Source organism: Rattus rattus, chromosome 16 (assembly GCF_011064425.1).
Source record: "Rattus rattus isolate New Zealand chromosome 16, Rrattus_CSIRO_v1, whole genome shotgun sequence".
Classification (NCBI taxonomy): Eukaryota; Metazoa; Chordata; class Mammalia; order Rodentia; family Muridae; genus Rattus; species Rattus rattus.
Window position 1 is genome coordinate 30,062,723 of NC_046169.1, and position 18,928 is coordinate 30,081,650.

General features: G+C 45.0%; 1 protein-coding gene across 1 annotated transcript in view; it reads right to left on the reverse strand.

The window, feature by feature from the left end:
* The window catches only part of Kntc1 (kinetochore associated 1), a 73,063-nt gene that overhangs the window by 30,337 nt on the left and 23,798 nt on the right, over nucleotides 1-18,928 (reverse strand). Inside the window, exons 25-41 of the mRNA XM_032886927.1 lie at nucleotides 17,579-17,698; nucleotides 17,341-17,484; nucleotides 15,973-16,071; nucleotides 14,388-14,491; nucleotides 14,160-14,259; nucleotides 13,713-13,847; nucleotides 12,399-12,518; nucleotides 11,001-11,073; nucleotides 9,912-9,979; nucleotides 8,883-9,163; nucleotides 8,351-8,523; nucleotides 7,692-7,789; nucleotides 6,219-6,357; nucleotides 5,117-5,173; nucleotides 4,212-4,375; nucleotides 3,549-3,653; nucleotides 741-869 (exon numbers count right to left, since the gene is read on the reverse strand). Of these exons, the coding sequence (XP_032742818.1) occupies nucleotides 741-869; nucleotides 3,549-3,653; nucleotides 4,212-4,375; nucleotides 5,117-5,173; nucleotides 6,219-6,357; nucleotides 7,692-7,789; nucleotides 8,351-8,523; nucleotides 8,883-9,163; nucleotides 9,912-9,979; nucleotides 11,001-11,073; nucleotides 12,399-12,518; nucleotides 13,713-13,847; nucleotides 14,160-14,259; nucleotides 14,388-14,491; nucleotides 15,973-16,071; nucleotides 17,341-17,484; nucleotides 17,579-17,698 (2,109 nt within the window). The remainder of the gene's footprint in view (nucleotides 1-740; nucleotides 870-3,548; nucleotides 3,654-4,211; nucleotides 4,376-5,116; nucleotides 5,174-6,218; nucleotides 6,358-7,691; nucleotides 7,790-8,350; nucleotides 8,524-8,882; nucleotides 9,164-9,911; nucleotides 9,980-11,000; nucleotides 11,074-12,398; nucleotides 12,519-13,712; nucleotides 13,848-14,159; nucleotides 14,260-14,387; nucleotides 14,492-15,972; nucleotides 16,072-17,340; nucleotides 17,485-17,578; nucleotides 17,699-18,928) is intronic.

Sequence of the window (18,928 nt, forward strand, 5' to 3'; positions counted from 1 at the left end):
GTAAAGCAGCGGCGGCTTTGAACTGCTGAGTCATCTTTCCAACATGACTCCCCTCCCCCCAACACACACACACACACACACACACACACACACACACACACACACACACACACACACACACCACAGACTTCTTTTGAGATAGGGTCTCAGGTAGCCCAGGCTAGCCTCAACTTTACTATGTAGCTGAGGATGACCTTGAACTTCTGATCCTCTGATCTCTGCCTCCCAGGCGCTGGGATTATAGGCACTCACTCATACTTTGTTATGCAATGCCAGGGGTTCAAAACCAAGTCTTCCACATGCTAGGCCAGCACTCTACCAGCTGAGCTACATGCCTCGTGCCCAGTCCTTACTCTACTCATCTGTGTAATTCAGCTTCTTGTACGATACTGTTAAATTTAGGTACTTTTGTTTTTCGAGCCAGGATTTCTCTGTATAGTCCTGGCTGTCCTGGAACTCGCTCTGTAGACCAGGCTGGCCTCTAACTTAGGCTGTGCCTCCTGGGTGCTGGAATTAAAAGCATATGCCACCACACCTGAATACAGTTCTGTCTAGTTCTTTTAAGAGATAAGAGCTATCGTAATTCTTTAAGCAATGCTCATCACCAGTCAAGCACAAGTAGGTAGAGATCATATGACACCATTTCTGCCAGACAGGTGAGACCTGCTAACAAAGTCCTTCACTTTGTCCCTCAAACCTTAACCTGGCAACAGGAACAGGTTTCCAGGCTCAGGGCATACCAGGATTTTGTCGTAATTCTGCCACGCTTTATCTATGAACTTCCAGAGGTTTTCAAACACATCCTTTTGCGGTAAGAGAGTGCAGTAAGCCAAGGCGAGGTCCAGATCCACCAGACGACAGTTAAACACCTACGGGAAGAAAGCATCAGAAACAAAGCCTCTGTGAGCAATCAGAAGAAGATGGGTCCTAGGCTCACTTCAAGACCCCGGGCAGGATGAGCTATTAGGAGGTTATGCAGAGAAAGCGCTCTGAGGAATTTGCTTAGGGAACCTTTAACCAGGAACCTTTAATCAGCAAGCCCTGTGGGGCCCAGACCTCTTCCTTCTCCTTACAGTTTAGCTCAATCTGAAGTCTCCCATCACCCTCCTCTGCCTCCTTGGTCACTGACCCCACATTTTACCAAGCCGAGAAATCAGAAGGAGCCCGGAAGATCTACCAGCAAAGCCATCAGAACCCAAATACAGCTGTGAGTTTGCACTGAAGCCGCAGTCCCAAAAGACTGCAAGGTACCGGGGTCCCATAGAGCGCTGCTGCTGCAGCCATCTCAGTTCATGTAGGAAAGCTCCGTGAGCTCTGCATGGCTCCGCGTCCGCTCACCAGTCACCTACCACCTAAGTGGGTGTCCCTCCCTTCTACACAACCCTGGATCCCAGCTCCAGCTTCCTCGTCTGCCTAAGGCCTTACTCTTTCTCTTGGTGACTCGACAGTCTCTCCTATCTAAAATCAAAACCAAACGAACGGCAGGCTCTGCAGAACTCTAGAGAGAGAGAATGCAGTGCTAGGGTTGCACACCGTTCTGCACCTTAAAGTGGAGACTCACAGATTTAAGCCGGATACACGACGATTACTAAAGCAACACCAGGACTCAGCCCGTAAAAATCTTATATTGTTTTATGTGTTGGATGTTTTGCCTGCACCAATGCTTGTGCACCGTATGTGTGCAGCCCTTGCAGCGGCCAGAAGAGGGTGTTGAGTCGCTGGGACTGGAGTTACAGAGCTGTGTGAGCTGCCATGTAGGTGCTGGGAATCAAACCCAGGTCCTCTAGAAGGGCAGCCGGTGCTCTTAACCACTGGGCTATCTCTCCAGCTCCAAGACTTTTAAAAAATGTCCGAGGAGTAAATACATACTTCGCCCTTGCAGGCGCACCTCTGCAGCAAGAGCTCACTGCTCGTCTAGAGACAGAAAAGCAGCCCCAGCAGCCAGAGACGGCACACGAGTCTGTAAGGGGCACGGCCAACCGCTAGAAAAGTATAAGAGCGAAAAGCTGGTCCCGCAGGCTGTAGTTTGCTGGCTCATTAAGTATAAAAATTAGTCTAGATCTTGTACCAAAAGTACATGATTGATGAAAGAGACAAAATTAAACTAGGATGTGGGCATCAACACAAGTGTTTATAACACTGTTAAATTTAGCAATGAGGGGGGTTGGGGATTTAGCTCAGTGGTAGAGCGTTTGCCTAGCAAGCACAAGGCCCTGGGTTGGGTCCCCAGCTCCAAAAAAATAAAAAAGAAAAGAAGAAAAAAAAAATTTAGCTTAGTAGAAAAGCTTTATGGACATTAGACCAGAGAACTTTTACACAAAGGAGACAAACACTGGATATTCAAGGATAAAGAGCCTTATGTGCTAGGCAGAGTGGTGCCCGCCTTTAATCCCAGGACTTGGGAGGCAGAGGCAGGTCTCTGTAAGTTCAAGACCAGCCTGGTCTGCCTAGTGAGGCTCTAGGACAGTCAATGCTGTGGAGAGAAATTCTACCTTTAAAAATAAAAAGCCTTATGTATGATCAGGAAAAAAAAATTCTAATATAGATAATAGGAAAAAAAAAGAAAGAAAGCTTGATATTAAGTAATGTGCCAATGAAGGGTATACTGCAGTTTGTATTATCAAAATTTTTCTAAAACTCTGAAAGTGTCACCAAATTTGGAATGTGTGCTCATGTACGTGTGTGTGTGTGTGTGTGTGTGTGTGTGTGTGTGTGAAATCACCTTTATCTACCATGCCACCTGCCATCCCTAAGTCTCCTTCTCAAGTAGTGGCTCCCAATGCTGCAGCCCTTGAATACAGTTCCTCCATAAAATACTTTGTTGCTATTTCATAGCTCTCTGATACACAACCCCCACCACCACTACCCAAAGGGGGTCGCGACCCACAGGCTGAGAACCACTGCAAAGCACTCAGTCTGCAGGGTGGAGTGTGTGGCCAGGGATACCGAGGATTTTATCTGGAAAGCAAGGTGGAGTTTTGGCAGTTCGAGTACAGCTTGGGCTAGGCTGACTTTCAACCCTGCCTAGGGGGATTTTACTACTTAATCCGACCAATGTATAAAAACCTAGTGCCCAACACAAGAAATCACAATTGTTCCCCTTTAAAGGTCTCTTAGAAGTTATTAAAAATTAAAGGGTTACCTATGCCTAGGATGCCAGCTCCTAGAGGCAGGAGAATCAGGAGTTTCAAGGTCATTTTTGTCTATACACTAAATTCAAATTTGAGACCAGCTTGTACTACACAGGACCCTGTTTCAAAGGGGGATTTTTTTTTTTTTTAAACAACAACTAATAACTTAGGATTCCTGTAAAGAAATCCTGGAATAGAAATGTAAACTGTAGACATGTATCATTAATAACAGAATCAAGGGGAAGAAATGAAGATTATTACAGTTTCCTCCATGTTCACTAGAACAGCACTTACATACACTAGGAACCAATGCAGAAGCAGCAATGGTGGTCACCCTGGCTCTCGAAGCTTCTCAGTGGTAGAACACTGACCAGCACTGCCTGACTGGCTGGACACGACCAGCCAGGCTTTACTCACTTTATGCAGGAGTGTCGTGGCGCTTCCTCTGATGAATGCGATGGACTTCTCTTTCAGTTCCATAATGATCTGCCTTGAGCTCGCCAGTGTGCTCTTGCCAAGTAACTTTCAGAAAAGAACAGAAAACTCTTTAGGTCTCCTTTGATGTGCCATCTCGGGAGACAGAGGCAGGTGGATCTCTGGGAGTTCAAGGCAAGCCAGGGGCTGCAAGATCCTCTGTCAAAAAGATCCCAAAACAAACAAACAAACAAAAAAACAGCAGCAGTAAAAGCCCTACAACAACCCCGACCAAACAAAACACAAAAATACTGTGCTGTGATTAAAGAATTACCGACCCAGGGGTTGGGGATTTAGCTCAGTGGTAGAGCCCTGGGTTGGGTCCCCAGCTCCGAAAAAAAAAAGAAAAAAAAAAAAAAAAAAAAAGAATTACCGACCCAACCTAAAACCGGGTAACTAACTTCTGCACGCCCCATTCTGACTGTCTACTATTTACGGAGCGGAGATTCTCAGGACATTAACAGTCACGTGTGCAGGGGTCCTGGGATCCTATAGGTGCCCGACAAAGGAACCTGGCACGTGACAACTACTCGCTGACGCCTTTGTCAGCAGGAGATGGACTTGGCAGTCACCCGAGAGTTGAATAATGTATTGTAACAGTCGTACCTTCTCACTTAAACTCATGCTCATGACGTTAGACACAGAGTGCTGCAGGCAGGTACCAAAGGAGGCCACCACGAACCTGAGCGCCAGTTCCCACTGACTGGATTCCTGAAGGTTCCGGAGCAGAGCAGAGATGGAACTGACAAGGGGGAGAATAAGGCTTTCTCCTGAAACGGAAGATGGTTTTCAGTAATTAATTATTTTACCAGTAAAAGTTTTCTCTATGTGCATGTACAGGTGCCTGAGTGTGTGCGGACAATAGTGTGTAGAGGCCTTTGCGGGTCAGAAGAGGATGTCAGAGGAAACTGAAGGTACAGGGAGTTGTAAGTGTTGGTGTGGGTACTGGAAACTGAACCTGGTCCTCTGAAAGGGCAGCCATGTGTTAACCACTGACCTCTGCATGGGCAGCCATGCTGTCAACCACTGAGACACCACCCTGTTTGGTTGGTTTTGGTTTTTTTTTGTTGTTGTTGTTCTTGTTTTTTAAAAAGTGAAAATTGCTTTCAGAAATGGCCTATTTCCTCAAAAGAGGTAACAGTTATGAAATTGATTCCCAAAGTCAGTCAATGAAGAGTTAACATGAGACCAAAGGCCACAAGATAATGAGACAGGTTAGCTATATATCTGTATGTTTGTTTTTAAAATTTAGATGCGTAAGTTATTTGGCAGTTGAAGACAATATATATATTTATACCTGAAATTTATGAATTAAAGTTAATACAACTAGACAAACCAAATAGTTGACTTCTGAAAATATAACAATTAAATTATGAAACAATTACATCAAGGATGTTATGACAAATTCACATTCAAATTTCAATATGCGAGAATTCATGCTTTGAGTTATCCTGGCATTTGTGCATTTGTAAAATTATAATATAATACTATACATTTCTAATTGTAAATACCTTCACTGGTGGAACAGTATGGCAAGCTTATAGAATCCAAAGGGCGTCTTTTGCCTTCTACAAAAGAGAAAAACAAATTAACGAGGACTGAACAAGGTAATTCCAACAAAGCCCAAGCTCAGATGCCATCGAAACTGCTGTTATCAATGTTCCAAGGCTACCACTGCTCTGAGCAAAATGAGTAACAAACGGCAAATCCCAGAATGGTGATGCGTGCCTGACAGCCCAGCACTTTGGTGGCAGATTGCAAGTCCAAGGCAAGTCCTATCTCAAAACAAACCCCTCAAACAAATCCAGCCAACCAAACTAACAGAACGCCTTCGACTACACATGCAAACGCCCAGATGAACGGACAGTCTGTAAGCAGACAAACTGAATACGGCAGCAGCAAGACCAAGAACCGGAACTTTACAGGCAGGCACAGCCCCCCACGCCTTCTACACTCGTGACCCAGGTATGGTGCTTTGAATAAGCAATGTCCCCACAGGCTTGGGTATGTGAATGCTTGGTCCTCAGTTGATGGCACTGTTTGGGGAGTGTCAGCGGGTACAGCCTTGCTAAAGTTAGAGCTAGAACTGCGGGGGCAGCCCTTGGATGGTAAAGCCTCGCACCATTCCTAGTTTGCTCTCTGTGCTTCACTGATGCTTTGGAAGTGAGCTCTTAGCTTCCTTTTCATGGTAGACTCTGGAACTGTAAGCCACAGTAAACTCCTCCTTCTGTAAGTTTGTTTTCGGTCATGATATCTTATTACGGCAACAGAAAAGTGACTTCTCCACCATCCTAAGGGCAACCTCTACCCTGACACCAAATACCATGACTTTTTTTTTTTTTTTCTTTTTTTTTTTTTTTGGAGCTGGGGACCGAACCCAGGGCCTTGCACTTGCTAGGCAAGCGCTCTACCACTGAGCTAAATCCCCAACCCCAATACCATGACTTATTAAGAGCTCATTTTTCTCTTGCATACATGAAATATTATGCAGCATGCATTCCTTTGCGCTTGGGTCCTTAAGGCTCCAAATTGACCTTATGGGATGTAGTCCTGGTTCTAAGCTTCTAGAGCACAAAGCAAAACCATGTAAATAATGATGCAAGTGTCATTTACCTGCCAGGGGCACCACTGATGAGATCAGTTCATAGATGACAGGCAGCACCACCTGTGACTCAAGAACAATTCCGTCTTCACTGAAGAAGTCACTGTAGGACCACTCTTCATAGGGATCCTTGTGCGTCCCGACGGCGGCCTAAACAGCAAAGGCACAGAAAAGACAGCGCTAGGCTCACTGTAACACACACCACCTCACCAAGCTGAATAAGGGCTCAGGCTGAGAGCCCAACAGCTTGCAAAAGCAAAGAAGGTTTTTATTAATTTTAATTATGTGTGGGTCTGAATGTGTACATGTGAGAGAGGTGCTGGATCCCCTGGTGCTGGCGTTTTAGACCACTGGAGCTGCCTGATGTGTGTGCCTGGGACTGAATTCGGATTCTCTGGGAAAAGTGTCAAATGCTCTTAACCCTGAGCAAACACAAGAGCCCAACATCTTTGATGTTCAGATACAACTCTGGAATCAGGGTTGGTTCCCTGAATACACAGATTCTGCAGCTACAGACCTGATCAATTTTGGATCAAACTTATTCAGTAAAAGCTGGAGATGTTGAAAGTGTGACATATGTGTGTAGGTTATAATGTTATCGTTTTGGATAAGGGGTTTTAGCACGCAGAGATCCTGGTATGTCTGAGGGAAGGGGCAGTCTGGAACCAGTTCTTCTGAGCATACCATGGGAAAACTGTATTCTAACGTTCTTCTCTGCGTGGCGACTTGTGAAAATATTACTTTGATTAAACTCTTAACAGAAAGTCAATATCCCAAGAGGCCTTGGTTAAGGCCCTATGCTTCAAAAACACCTCAAATCAAAATGAAAACATTTGCCTGGAAATAGAATTGGCTTCACAGCTTCTTAAAGGATAATTTTACAGAGGAGAACAAGAACAGGTAGGTATGTAGTGACAATTTTGGAACTTTGGTTTCTTTAAAAAAAAAGAAAAAACTACAGAACTATTATAAGAGAGGTTTAGTGTTAAGCCCAGGTGTGGTATATGGGGCTGATTCAGACTGTCGACAGTAGCTGTCTGTGATTTGCCTCGTGCTCTAGGAGGGGTGTGGTTTTGCCAATGGCAGAGACTTTCGATTGTATGGCATTTGGAATTCCAGTAACTTCCCAGAGGCTATAATGAATGCTAGGCCCTGAGAGACCGGCCAGTTGTTGGTTAGCTGCTGTTGGTCTCAGTTTGTCAGGTATTCATTTGCAAAGAAGAAACAACAAACAAAAATTAGATACCCTGTCAGAGCTCAGTGCTCCTAACCAGCAGGAAGTCGGCTAATGATAATGTCACCCCTCCCCCCCCCATCCTTTTTAATCTCCTAGGGCGTTGAAAGGATGGAAAAACAATGCTAGCCACAAAGCAGCAAATGGCTGCTACGGGGTAAGCAGTGAATCCTGTGAACTGCGAGTGACGTGAAGGGCCACACCTTGGGCCAGCAGAGTTGTGTAAGGAAATGAAGCGGAGACGCCTTACCTTCATCAGAATCCCACAGTCATCCATCTGGCACTGTCTGCAAAGCTCCACAGCGGTCAAAGTGTATTTACTCAGTTCTAGAACATCCAGCAGGAAATCTGAGAGCAGAAAGAACCATCAAACTCCTATAAGGACCACTTAAGTTCACCACATAGATGACCACTTAAACACAGTTCATGTCTGTGCTTAAGCAGGCCTCGAAAAAGATCCATGTGGGAAGGCCAGGGACACCGAGATCACACAAAAGCAAATGTCATTGATTTAAGAAATGACAGTTTTTGGTTTTTTTTTTTTTCTTTTTTTCGGAGCTGGGGACCGAACCCAGGGCCTTGCGCTTCCTAGGCAAGCGCTCTACCACTGAGCTAAATCCCCAACCCCAAGAAATGACAGTGTTAATGGATTTATTGACCGACCGGGTGACTGACAAGGTCTAGCTAAGCAGTCCAGGCTAGCCTTGGACTGGTGATTCTCCTGGATCTCAGCCACCGAACCGCAAGCCTTTGAGGGGGCAACCACACTTGGTTGTTGTTTTAAAACCAGAGTGCCCTAGTGTAAGAAGCTGTCTCTTGTGTGGTTTTCGGAACGCAGTCACAGAGATAGCATGTGGAAACATCGATACAATGGACCCGAGAACACGAAAGGTTGCTATATCTTGTCACCTGGACTGCAGATGGTGACAGCGTGGCATGTGAGATCATGGATCTCAGAAGGAAGGTTGAGTCCTACTGGGGCTACCATTGGGACGTCGTCAGCCAGCATGTGACAGAGCTTCTGACACACCACAAACAGCAATCGCCCTGTGTCGGCATTGCAGTAATGCTTAAGTAAATCCCTGTAGAGGAAGAGGTGTGGGAGTCAGGGGTCTCGCCAAAAGCACACGTTTGTCTTTCTTATGTTCATATCTAAGCACTAACAGCAACATATGGAAAGTCTCCAGAATATTTTCATGGTACGAAGTGTAATCCATGTTTGAAGTATGCCCTTAAGGATGAACGTGAACAGGAGCTGGAACTCAGTCATGCCATCCACTGAGTGGGTCTATTTTTCTTCCATGCCCCTATTTTTGGACAGAGGCCACAAAATAGGCTCTTGAGAAACCAACCAATAATCGCTGTCATAGAAACGCAAAGAAATGAACAGAGCAAAAGTCACTTTCACACAAGCTGAACAAGGTAGGAATCCAGGTGTCACCTGCATTTGCTCAGGGCTACTGCCACCTTTCCGTCCTGTAGGGCTCTCAGAGCCATCTCTGCCTCCAGTTCCTGTGCAGACACCTGCAGGACCAGGGCCTGTCTGTGCAGCTTTGGCTTGATGCTCGAGTTTGTCCCCATGGCGGGGGTGGGCTCTGGGGGTACCCTGAGTTTGTGCTCAGCCTGTGCATTCTCCTGTGCCTTAATGTACTGTTCTCGAAGGTCAGCTACCAAGCCAGTGTCGCTGTAATCCTCAAATGGAAGGAAGACCTCGAAGTTCTCCTGCAGTGAAGCAAGACAAGGCCATGTTTACTCAGTGCTAAAACTCTGAAATTAGGATTTCAACACTTTCATGGCTCAAAAGTTATGTTACCAACATTTAAAGTTAGGAAAATAAGAAAGCGTCCTTATGAAAAAGGTCTTCTCAATTTTAACACTTTTTTTTTAAATACACCTTTTTTTTAATTTATTTATTATATATTATGATTACACTGTCACTATCTTCAGACACACCAGAAGAGGGCATCAGATCTCATTTCAGATGGTTGTGAGCCACCATGTGGTTGCTGGGATTTGAACTCAGGACCTCGGGAAGAGCAGTCGGCGCTCTTAACCACCCAGCCATCTCTCCAGCCCAATTTTAACACTCTTGACATCTGGGTCCAGATAATTCTGTGCGGTGTGGACCTTTCAGGAGAGGGAGGCTCACTCCTGGAGGGAGTTCTGCTGCCACAGAGGTCTGGATCTGGGTGAAAATAGCAGAGGAGACAGCTCCATGGCATTGCGAATGTAACTGTTACCACTGCAATGTGGGCAGAGAGCCGGCCAGAATGAATCGTTTTGTTACGTGTATTTCACTCTAATGTTAAGAAACTGGAAATCCAATCTACCAAAAATTATCAATACTGTATGTGATCTATGAATTACACCGGAATAAAGTTGCTGAGAAAAAAGAACCGGTGTGTCACCATCTCTGAAGGCTGAAACCATTTAAGGTCAGGCGCACTGATTATGAGCACAACATCTTTACCTGTAAACTAGCAACCATTTTAAACCGCTTCAGGAATTCTTCAGCTTCATCCTTCTTCTGTAGATTGTCTGTAATCACAATTTAAAAAGTTACAGCAGATGTACTGACTCCCACATGGCCTAACTTGAATTTCCCCCAGACTGTCACAGTAACAGGAAGAGGAGCTCTGAAAGGTGACTTGAGAACTCATCGTGAGCTGGTTGATTCAGTGAGGGGTCACTAGGCTGTTTCAAGAGTGCTTGGTGGCTCTAGCTTAGTACTTCTAAATTCATGGTGCCCTCTGTCACATCATGATGCAGCAAGGCCCCTGGCAGACCCTGAGTAAATGCTGCCACCATGTCTTGGACTTCTCAGTCTCTAGGATTATGACCTCGACAAACCAGTACTCTTATAGATTACTCAGTTAACTTTGGTTTTCTTGTAAGTCTTCTGTGGTGACTTTCAGTTGCTGCTCTAACAGTTTCACTGCCCCGATATGACATAATTGAAGTGCAAAGAAAGATCAAATTTGAAAAAAAAAAAAAAAAAAAAACAAAAAAAACAACAAAAAACCTTCTTCCTGGAGGTAGAAAAGGGAAGGTTAAGGCTTATAATAAAATAGCAGGGAATGGAAAGATGAATGTATAGTTAAGAGCATGCCCTGCTCTTCCACAGGATCAGAGTTCAATTCCCAGCACACACATCAGGCATCTCTCAACCTGTAACACCAGCTCGGGGTCTCCAACCTCTCTGGCCTGTGCAGACACGCGCATATACCCAAAAAACAGACATGCATACACATAACTAAAGATAATAAAATATAAAAGAATGGCAGTCCTTCTGAATTATAATCCCACCCCCAAGAAACTGATTTTCCTAACTGTTTTAAGTTCAAGTTTACATGGGCTTTCTCCCATCATCATAGACGCAGCTACATCGGTATCTAGTCCAACCATGACCAGCTTAATAAAACGTGTAAACAGAAAGTAACTCGGCTTACATGTTCTGGTCTAAGATGACTACCTTAAAAAAAGATCAGATGTTTCTCATGGAACCTTCGTGAATTTTGAGAGGAAAACCAAGTTGAGAAACAGAAACTAGGAAAACTACCTTTCTGAATATCACACAGGATTTTGAGAATATCCACCGATGTCTTCGCCACAGATATTCTCCAGGCCTTGTCCTAAAATATGCACAGTGAAATCTACGTAAGTGATCACCTCAGCTGGACACACGCAAAAACACACATAAGAACCACGGACGTGGGCTGGGGAATAGAGAAGCATTTGCCTAGCACATCTCAGGCACGAGTTCCGTCCTCAGTACCAACCGAAAACCCAAACAAAAGAAGATAAAGGAAGCAAACAAAGAAAAAAACAACCAAAGAATCAGAAAAATAATGTATCGAGTGGTTGAGGCTTATGTGAGGCTGCAGTCCGGCAGCTGTGAGGCTGTAAGAGCGTCACAAAGGCCAGGTATGGAGAACCACCAACACCAACACCAACACCAACACCAACACCAACACCAACAGTGGAGCTGCTGGGAGAGACGCTAACCTACAGCCTTTCAACTACACTGGGGTCCACAGACCTTTCCTTTTCTTGTGGGGTCACAGTAACCAATGCGGACCTCCTCAGGTAAAAAAAAGCTTAGAGAACAGAGCGGAAGGCTCATAAACGGCTTAGATACGCTAGTGAAGACTTAACTATGCTCTCAGCAATTATTTTAAAATATTTAACAAAAGACAAAAGAAAAAATGAAAGAGAAGCATGAATTAAAGGACGTGATGTGGGGTGGGGTGTGATTCACCAGAGACCACACGAGACACTTTATTCAGTCAGCAGTTAAACGTGCACACAGCAGCAGTGGCAACAGCCACGGCGTCTGAGTCGAGGCTCTGCTACTTTCTAACAAACCAAACTGTCACTTAAGAGCTCGTGTTCTGCAGTCATTCTATAATGGGGCTACTTCCCAACTTGATGTCAAAATGAAATAGATTATTTAAAGCTGGGAGGCATTTCTTCAGGCTTAAAAAATCTAACTATTCTGCTAAATTAGATACTTGGTTTATATTTTGTTTCTTCTTTTTAAGTGTGTGTACGCGCGCACGTGAATGTGTGGGTATGTGAGAGAGAGAGGGAGGGAGAGAGAGAGAGAGAAAAAGAGAGAGAGAGAGAGAGAGAGAGAGAGAGAGAGAGAGAGAAGCGGAGACAGAGACAGACAGAAAGAGACAGACAGGAGACAGGGTCTTACTATGTAGCCCTGGCTCGTTTAGAATTCATTAAATTGACTGGTAGGCTGGCCGCTTCTACCTGGTATTAAAGTCAATGCCACCACACCCTGTGACACTAAGTTTCTTATGCCAGAGGAAAGAACTGACTCCACTGAGGGCATCTTTAAGCTCTGATGTTTTGTTTTGTTTTTTGTTTTTCCTGATTTATAAGGGAGCCAGGCTGGCTGGAATGCAAGGTCCTTCCTCCTGCTCCCGCCCCCGCCCCCGCGCCTCACCTCTTCAGAACGGTCAGGCTCTTCTTGCAGTGCCAGTCGAGCCCAGATGATGACTCTTTCTGCGGTTTTCTTGGCTTTGTCGGGAGGCAGAGACCTCAGGAGCAGGAGACAATCTTCCCCCTGTGACCAGTGTTGGAAAGAAAGAAAGGAACAAAATAGCTGGTCCTTACAAGGAATAGTTTGAAAATAGCTCTTTCTTTTCTATTTGGAAGTGAGAAGAAAAAAAACCAACAGTCTCTGACCTACGCTACTTCGTGTGAAGACCATTGGATCAATTAGCAGAATGGGAAAAAAAAAAGATTACAGCTTAGTGTCTTTAAAAATCTCAGGGCAAGAAAGATAGCTCAGCGGTTAAGAGCACTAGATAAGGGGTTGGGGTTTAGCTCAGTGGTAGAGCGCTTGCCTAGCAAGCACAAGGCCCTGGGTTCCATCCTCAGCTCCGGATTAAAAAAAAAAAAAAAAAAAAAATAGAGCACCGGATAAGAATTCTTCCAAGAATTCTGAATTCACTTTCTGGCACCCACGTCGTAGTTTACAATCTCCTATAACTGTAGTCCCATGGAATCTGATATCCCCTTCTTGTGTGCACATGGGTAGGCAGACAAAAAATGCCCATATACACAAATAAAGAAACGTCTAAAAATAAAATATAAATCTGATCACTTGAAGATTAGGTCTGGTGGCACAGCACGCATACAATCTTAGCACTTGGCAGGGCACTGGAAAGCCAGCCTGGGCTACACAGTGCTCCAGGACAGGCTGGGCCATAGAATGAGAGCATCTCATGAGGCCTTCTCAAAACCTCAAACACTGACAATCCTATTTTGAGTGACAGGGGCACATAAGCTAAATTTCCAATCAACCCAGGGCAATGGAGATCACCTTAGCACTTGAGCATACCCATGACTGCTGAATATGAAGCAATAAAGACATTTGAAGTTACAAAACAGGTGACAGTTCAGTGCTGGAACGTATAATTAGCATGCACGAGGCCTTAGTTTCAATTTGTAACACCTAAAATAATCAGGCAGAAAGCCCACAACATCACACACCTCACTTTAGAATTGAGTCCTATGCCATATATAAAAACCTGGGTCTGAGCTGTATAACCATTAGCAAATCACAAGACACTTTCAAAAGTACACAAAAGTAGTTCCTTTATGTTCCCTGCTGAGCTAGCAAGGGCAGTGGTTGTTCGAATGTGTTCACGCTGACACGGCTTGTTTACTTTGTTTTGTGAAGGTAGCTTGGACAGTTTAGTGTCACGAGGTGGAGTCAGCGTAGCAGCCTATGACACGACCTAAAGCCCCACACCTGATCTCGGTCAATCAGATCAATGACCCTTAGACTGTAGATTTCGTCATCGGACAGCCTGTACCCTTGGGCCACCTTCAGAGCGTCTTCTAAAGACGACGGGATGTCTTGCTTGAGAATGTAGCGGACCACTCTCTGGAAGAGATAATACATATATATTAACAGGGCCTCAAGAAGCCTTAAAATGTAGCAAAAAAACCTATGCTGGACCTAAGAGTAAAACATGACTTGTGGGGCCAGTGGATAAAGGTACTTGCTGCCAAGTCAGAGGATGTGCGTTCCCGCCATAAACCTACATGGTAGAAATCGAGACCTGACTCCTGTGTCTTCCTCCTACCTCCCTCTCCCACATAATAAGCCTAGCTCTGATAACTTTTTGAATACGAAGTTTTCCGTGCTGCCTTAAAACATAAGCAAGAGGAAGGAAGCAGTCCGACTCGCGCTTACCATTATTTCCTTGTTCAAGAGATTCACCTCTCTTATCCCATAGCCTCGCAAGAGTTTCTTCATCTCCATGAGTCTGTAGCTTTCCTGTAATAACTTGACTCTAAACAAAAGGTACTGGCATTAGCAAGACCTTAAGGACAGGCAACGGAAAACACAACTGGAGGTTGACTCCAGCATCAAGCCCGTCCATGCAGGGCACCAGCAGCATTCAGTCTCCGGCAGACTCACTTGGGGTGGTCCATTTCCAGATGCTGTCTCACCAGCTGCTCCACAGCGGCACTCCAGGGAACCACGGCCTTGTACATTATCTTCAGCACAGCGTCAAAGATGAGCTACAAAGAGACCACACGGGAACAATGCCCTGCCCTCAGATGCCGCTCACATAAGTGACTGGCACTGCGATCATCAAGGACAGGGAGAGTGAGAGCGTTTCCTCGGTCTGCAGAAGCATGCACTTCTCCTACTGTCAACATAAAGAATGATTTCAAACCAGCTGCCGTGAGAAAAGCCTGTAATTCCAGCCCTTGAGGGAAGAGGGGCAGGAACTCAAGTTCAAGGTCAGCCTAGAGAAATGGTTCAGCAGTTAAGGAACTTGATGCTCCTGCAGAGGACCAGAGTTCGATTCCCAGAACTCAAACCAGGTGGATCACAACCATCTGTTAATTCCAGTTCCAGGAGCTGGGACACCACCTTTGATGGGCACCAGGAATACACACAGTGCACATACATACATGCAAGTAAAACATTAATGCACAAAACAAAAACTAAATCTAAAAAACTTCAAGAGCACCATCTCCTGCTGAGTGAATTTGGGGCTAGCCTGGGATATGTGAGACGCTATCTCTGATATGACACAACAAAACGAAGTTGAGTAATTCCATTATTAAATTCCTAGGATATTGTCAATCAGCAGCTGAAGAGTTCTTCCTACATGCTCAGCTGTCTTCCAACTTAATAGCAGTTTCCCCAGTTTAAAGATACTTTCATAGATTAAATATAATCTTTCAATGTACTTTGTGAGAATTTCATACGTGTATCAATGTTTTTGATCATGTGTACCTGGATTTACCTCCTCCAACTGCCTCCAGACTCACACGGCTCCTCCTCACCTCATGTTCTCTGACTGAGAGAATCCATGAGGCCCTTATATTTTAAATATTTAATTATTTACCTATACTTAATTGGTTTTCCAAGACAAGGCTTCATATACCACTTAAGATTTGTAAATGCGGGCTGGAGAGATGGCTCAGCGGTTAAGAGCACCCAACTGCTCTTCCAGAGGTCATGAGTTCAATTCCCAGCAACCACATGGTGGCTCACAACCATCCGTAAAGAGATCTGATGCCCTCTTCTGGTGTACCTGAAGACACATACAGTGTTCTTATATATAATAAAAAAAAAAATCTTTAAAAAAAAAAAAAAAAAAAAAAGATTTGTAAATGCTGGGACTGTGGACACAGGAGTCCCTGCCTTTATGAGGAAGTGGGAAATCATTTAAAAGCCCCATGCCAACAAAAGCTACGAGTTTCCATTTCCTAGTAACTGCGGATCCGGAGCAGAGAGATCCGTCGGTGGAGCACGTCCATGGCAATTCTTTTGGCAATGGAATGAGAGCATTTTCATCTTATTTCCCATTACCAAAGGAAATAGATTTATGCATGTTTTTATCTTTTTATTCTTTTTACATTCTATGAAAAATTTCCCAAACCAATATATATATCATTTTTACGACCAGAAAATAGCTTTAAGAACCAAGGTCAAAAGGGAACTCCCTACCCAAAATAGAAGAACCCAGCAGTTGGCGTTTGCTTACATCTGTGTCAGACAAGCATCTTATCACGGCCATGGCCTTCGCTTCCCACGCTGTGTCGAACAGTGTCATTGACTTTGAGCTGCACCTCTTTAGTAAGTCCTAAGGAAGAGAACCAGAGATGCTTTTAAACATTAGAAACGCTCAGTCCAGACATGGTGGCGCAGACCTTTAACAGCCAGCACTCAGGAGGCAGAGGCCAGCCTGGTCTACACAGTGAACTCAAGGCCACCAGGATAGCTACAGAGAAACTGTCTTGAAAAACAAACAAACAAAATTAGAAACTCTTACTAAAAAGTGGCAAACAGGCCAGCAAGGTAATCAGCAGGTACAGTCGCCTGCTGGCCCGAGTTTGCTCCCAGGCATTCGCATGTTGGAAGGAAAGAACTGAACCCAGGAAAGGAGTTCTCCAACCTCTACCTGGGTGCTATTGTGGGATGTGCATGTCCAAACTCACACATACAATTAATGCATAACAGACACACACACAGACATGCACAGAGGTGCGCACACACTCTCACATATGGTAAATTTAAAAAAAAAATTAAAGTTGCCAAAAATTTAGCTTACACTTTTATATAGTACAAAACACTTAAAAAGGACGTATTTCTGAAGGGTCTACAAACTATTGGGCCACTTGTAGGACATATGCCTTTAAACCCAGCACTAAGAGGTAAGCTGACCTCTGTGAGTTTGAGGTCAGTCTGGTCTATAGTAAGTTCCAGGACAGCCAGGGTTAGATAGAGATCTTGTCTCAAGAAAAAAACAAAAACAAAAACATCAAAAGTAACAAAGCCAATATTGTACTGTCCATAAAACCTGCCAGGTTGGGATGGAGATTAGATTCTGGAGGCCTGATCTTCATCACCTTCTGTCAAAACCTTTTAAGTATTGAGCACTCCTAATACCTCGCTGGAGGCCCTTGGGAAACACCTCTGTCTGTCTTTATCTTTATCTTGGGATCTCGTTGTGTTGTTAGCTGGTTTAGAACTTATGTGCCTGAGTAACCCTCCCCTCAGCCTCTCTAACAGCTGCGAGGTCCTCTGACGATAACAGATTAGCTCATATTCTGGATCAATTCAAAATGCGTCATAGTTGCTAGTGGTAAAGCCTTACACTCCTTCCAGAGTCAAGCATTTAGCATGAAGAGGCACTGCACAGGCTTCACAGACAGAAGCAGGGGCAGGGGACGGCTCAGTGGGTAAAGCCCCTTGCCCCCAAGCCTGATGACCTGAGTTAGACACCCAGACCCGTGTGGGGGAGGAAAGAACCGAGTCTCCCAACTTTTAGACCTCTACATGTACACCGTGTCTGTGTGCACATATAGTCACATAATAGGAGATGAATACTTTACAATACAGAAAATGTTACCTCTATATAGAGCAAAAGAAGTTCCTCCTCTTGCAAATTCTGTTCCCGAATGTAAACTCTCACGAACTTCTCTAAGACGGAAGGGATCAGCTCTGGGGCCGAGACCCTGTCGAACATGCGGAACACCACAGTGGTGGCATTCTCCTAGATGAGGCACAGGGAGGAGGGCATAAATGATGCAGTGTCTTGCCACAACTGGATACAAAAGCCACACAGTGCTGGGGGCTGCCACTCTCACCTTCTCAAACTCAGAGAGGGCCAGCCTGCAGTTGTATTTCCTATGCAGGATGATCAGCTCCTGCAACTTGCTCACCAGTGTCCGCAACTGTTGGACTTCTTCTGTGTTTTGATAATCCTTCTACAACAAAGACATTAAAATGGTCAAGGAGACAAAAAGTGTGATAGGGAAACACACTCGGACTTATCTCAAAGCCATCAGTAATTTACAAAAAAGGTGAGAACTGTACACGTGAGTGTGTGTGTGTGTGTGTGTGTGTGTGTGTGTGTGTGTGTGTATTATTTGTTTGTTAGTTTGTTTGTTTTGGGCAGGATCTCCAGTAGCCCAGGTCAGCCTTGTACTGGATACAAAGCCAAGGCTGCCCTTGTCCTTGAATTTCTGATCCTTCTGCCTCTACCGCCCACACCCTCAGAGTACAGGTATGCACCAACACACCCAGTTTACGTGGTCCTGAGGACACGTGCAGGGCTTCATGCATGCTCAGCAAGCACTGTGGCAATCATGCTACATGCTAGCCGCCTTAATACACAGCCTGCAAGATCACATTTGTCTGGTACTAAAGTACTGAGTACTTCAAGATAGATTTCATTACATCTTATATATTAATTTATAAACTCAATTTTAGTACTCCCAATAAAATTTTGAAAAATATAAAAGCGCACACTTTTCCTAGTATGACTCATGCCTTTATTGTTTGAGAAAATTCAAAAGAAAGAGAAATTAACTTTAAGAAATTTAGAAGTGCCAGGCGGTGGTAATGCACGTGTTTAATCCAGGCACTCGGAAGGCAGATGCAGTCAGATCTCTTGAGGCTAGCCTGGTCTACAGAGTAAGATCCAGGACAACAGTGGAAGAAAGAAAGGAAGGAAGGGGGGTTGGGGATTTGCTCAGTGGTAGAGCGCTGCTGGTCCCCAAAAAAAAAAAAAAAAAGAAAAAAAGGAAAAAGGGAGGGGAGGGGGGAAAAAGGGGAGAAAAGGGAGGGAGGGAGGAGGGGGGGGGGGGGGGGAGGAAGGGAGGGAGGGAGGGAAGGGGGAAGGGAGGGAGGGAGGGGGGGAGGAAGGGAGGGAGGGAGGGAGGAAGGGAGGGAGGGAGGGAGGGAGGAGGGAGGGAGGGAGGGGAGGAGGGAGGGAGGGAGGAAGGGAGGGGCGGAGGGAGACAGAAAGAAATTTATAGCAAGGAGGCAAATAGAGCTCCCCACAGAACTACACCCTGATCATGACCCCCTGTAGCAGGGTTTCTTTCGGTTTGTGATGCCACACACAGAGCCTGACTCACGCTAGGCAAATGCCGTAGTGTTGAGTCTTGCCCACATCCCACTGCCGCTTCTGCAGACTAACCATTGTAGCAGAG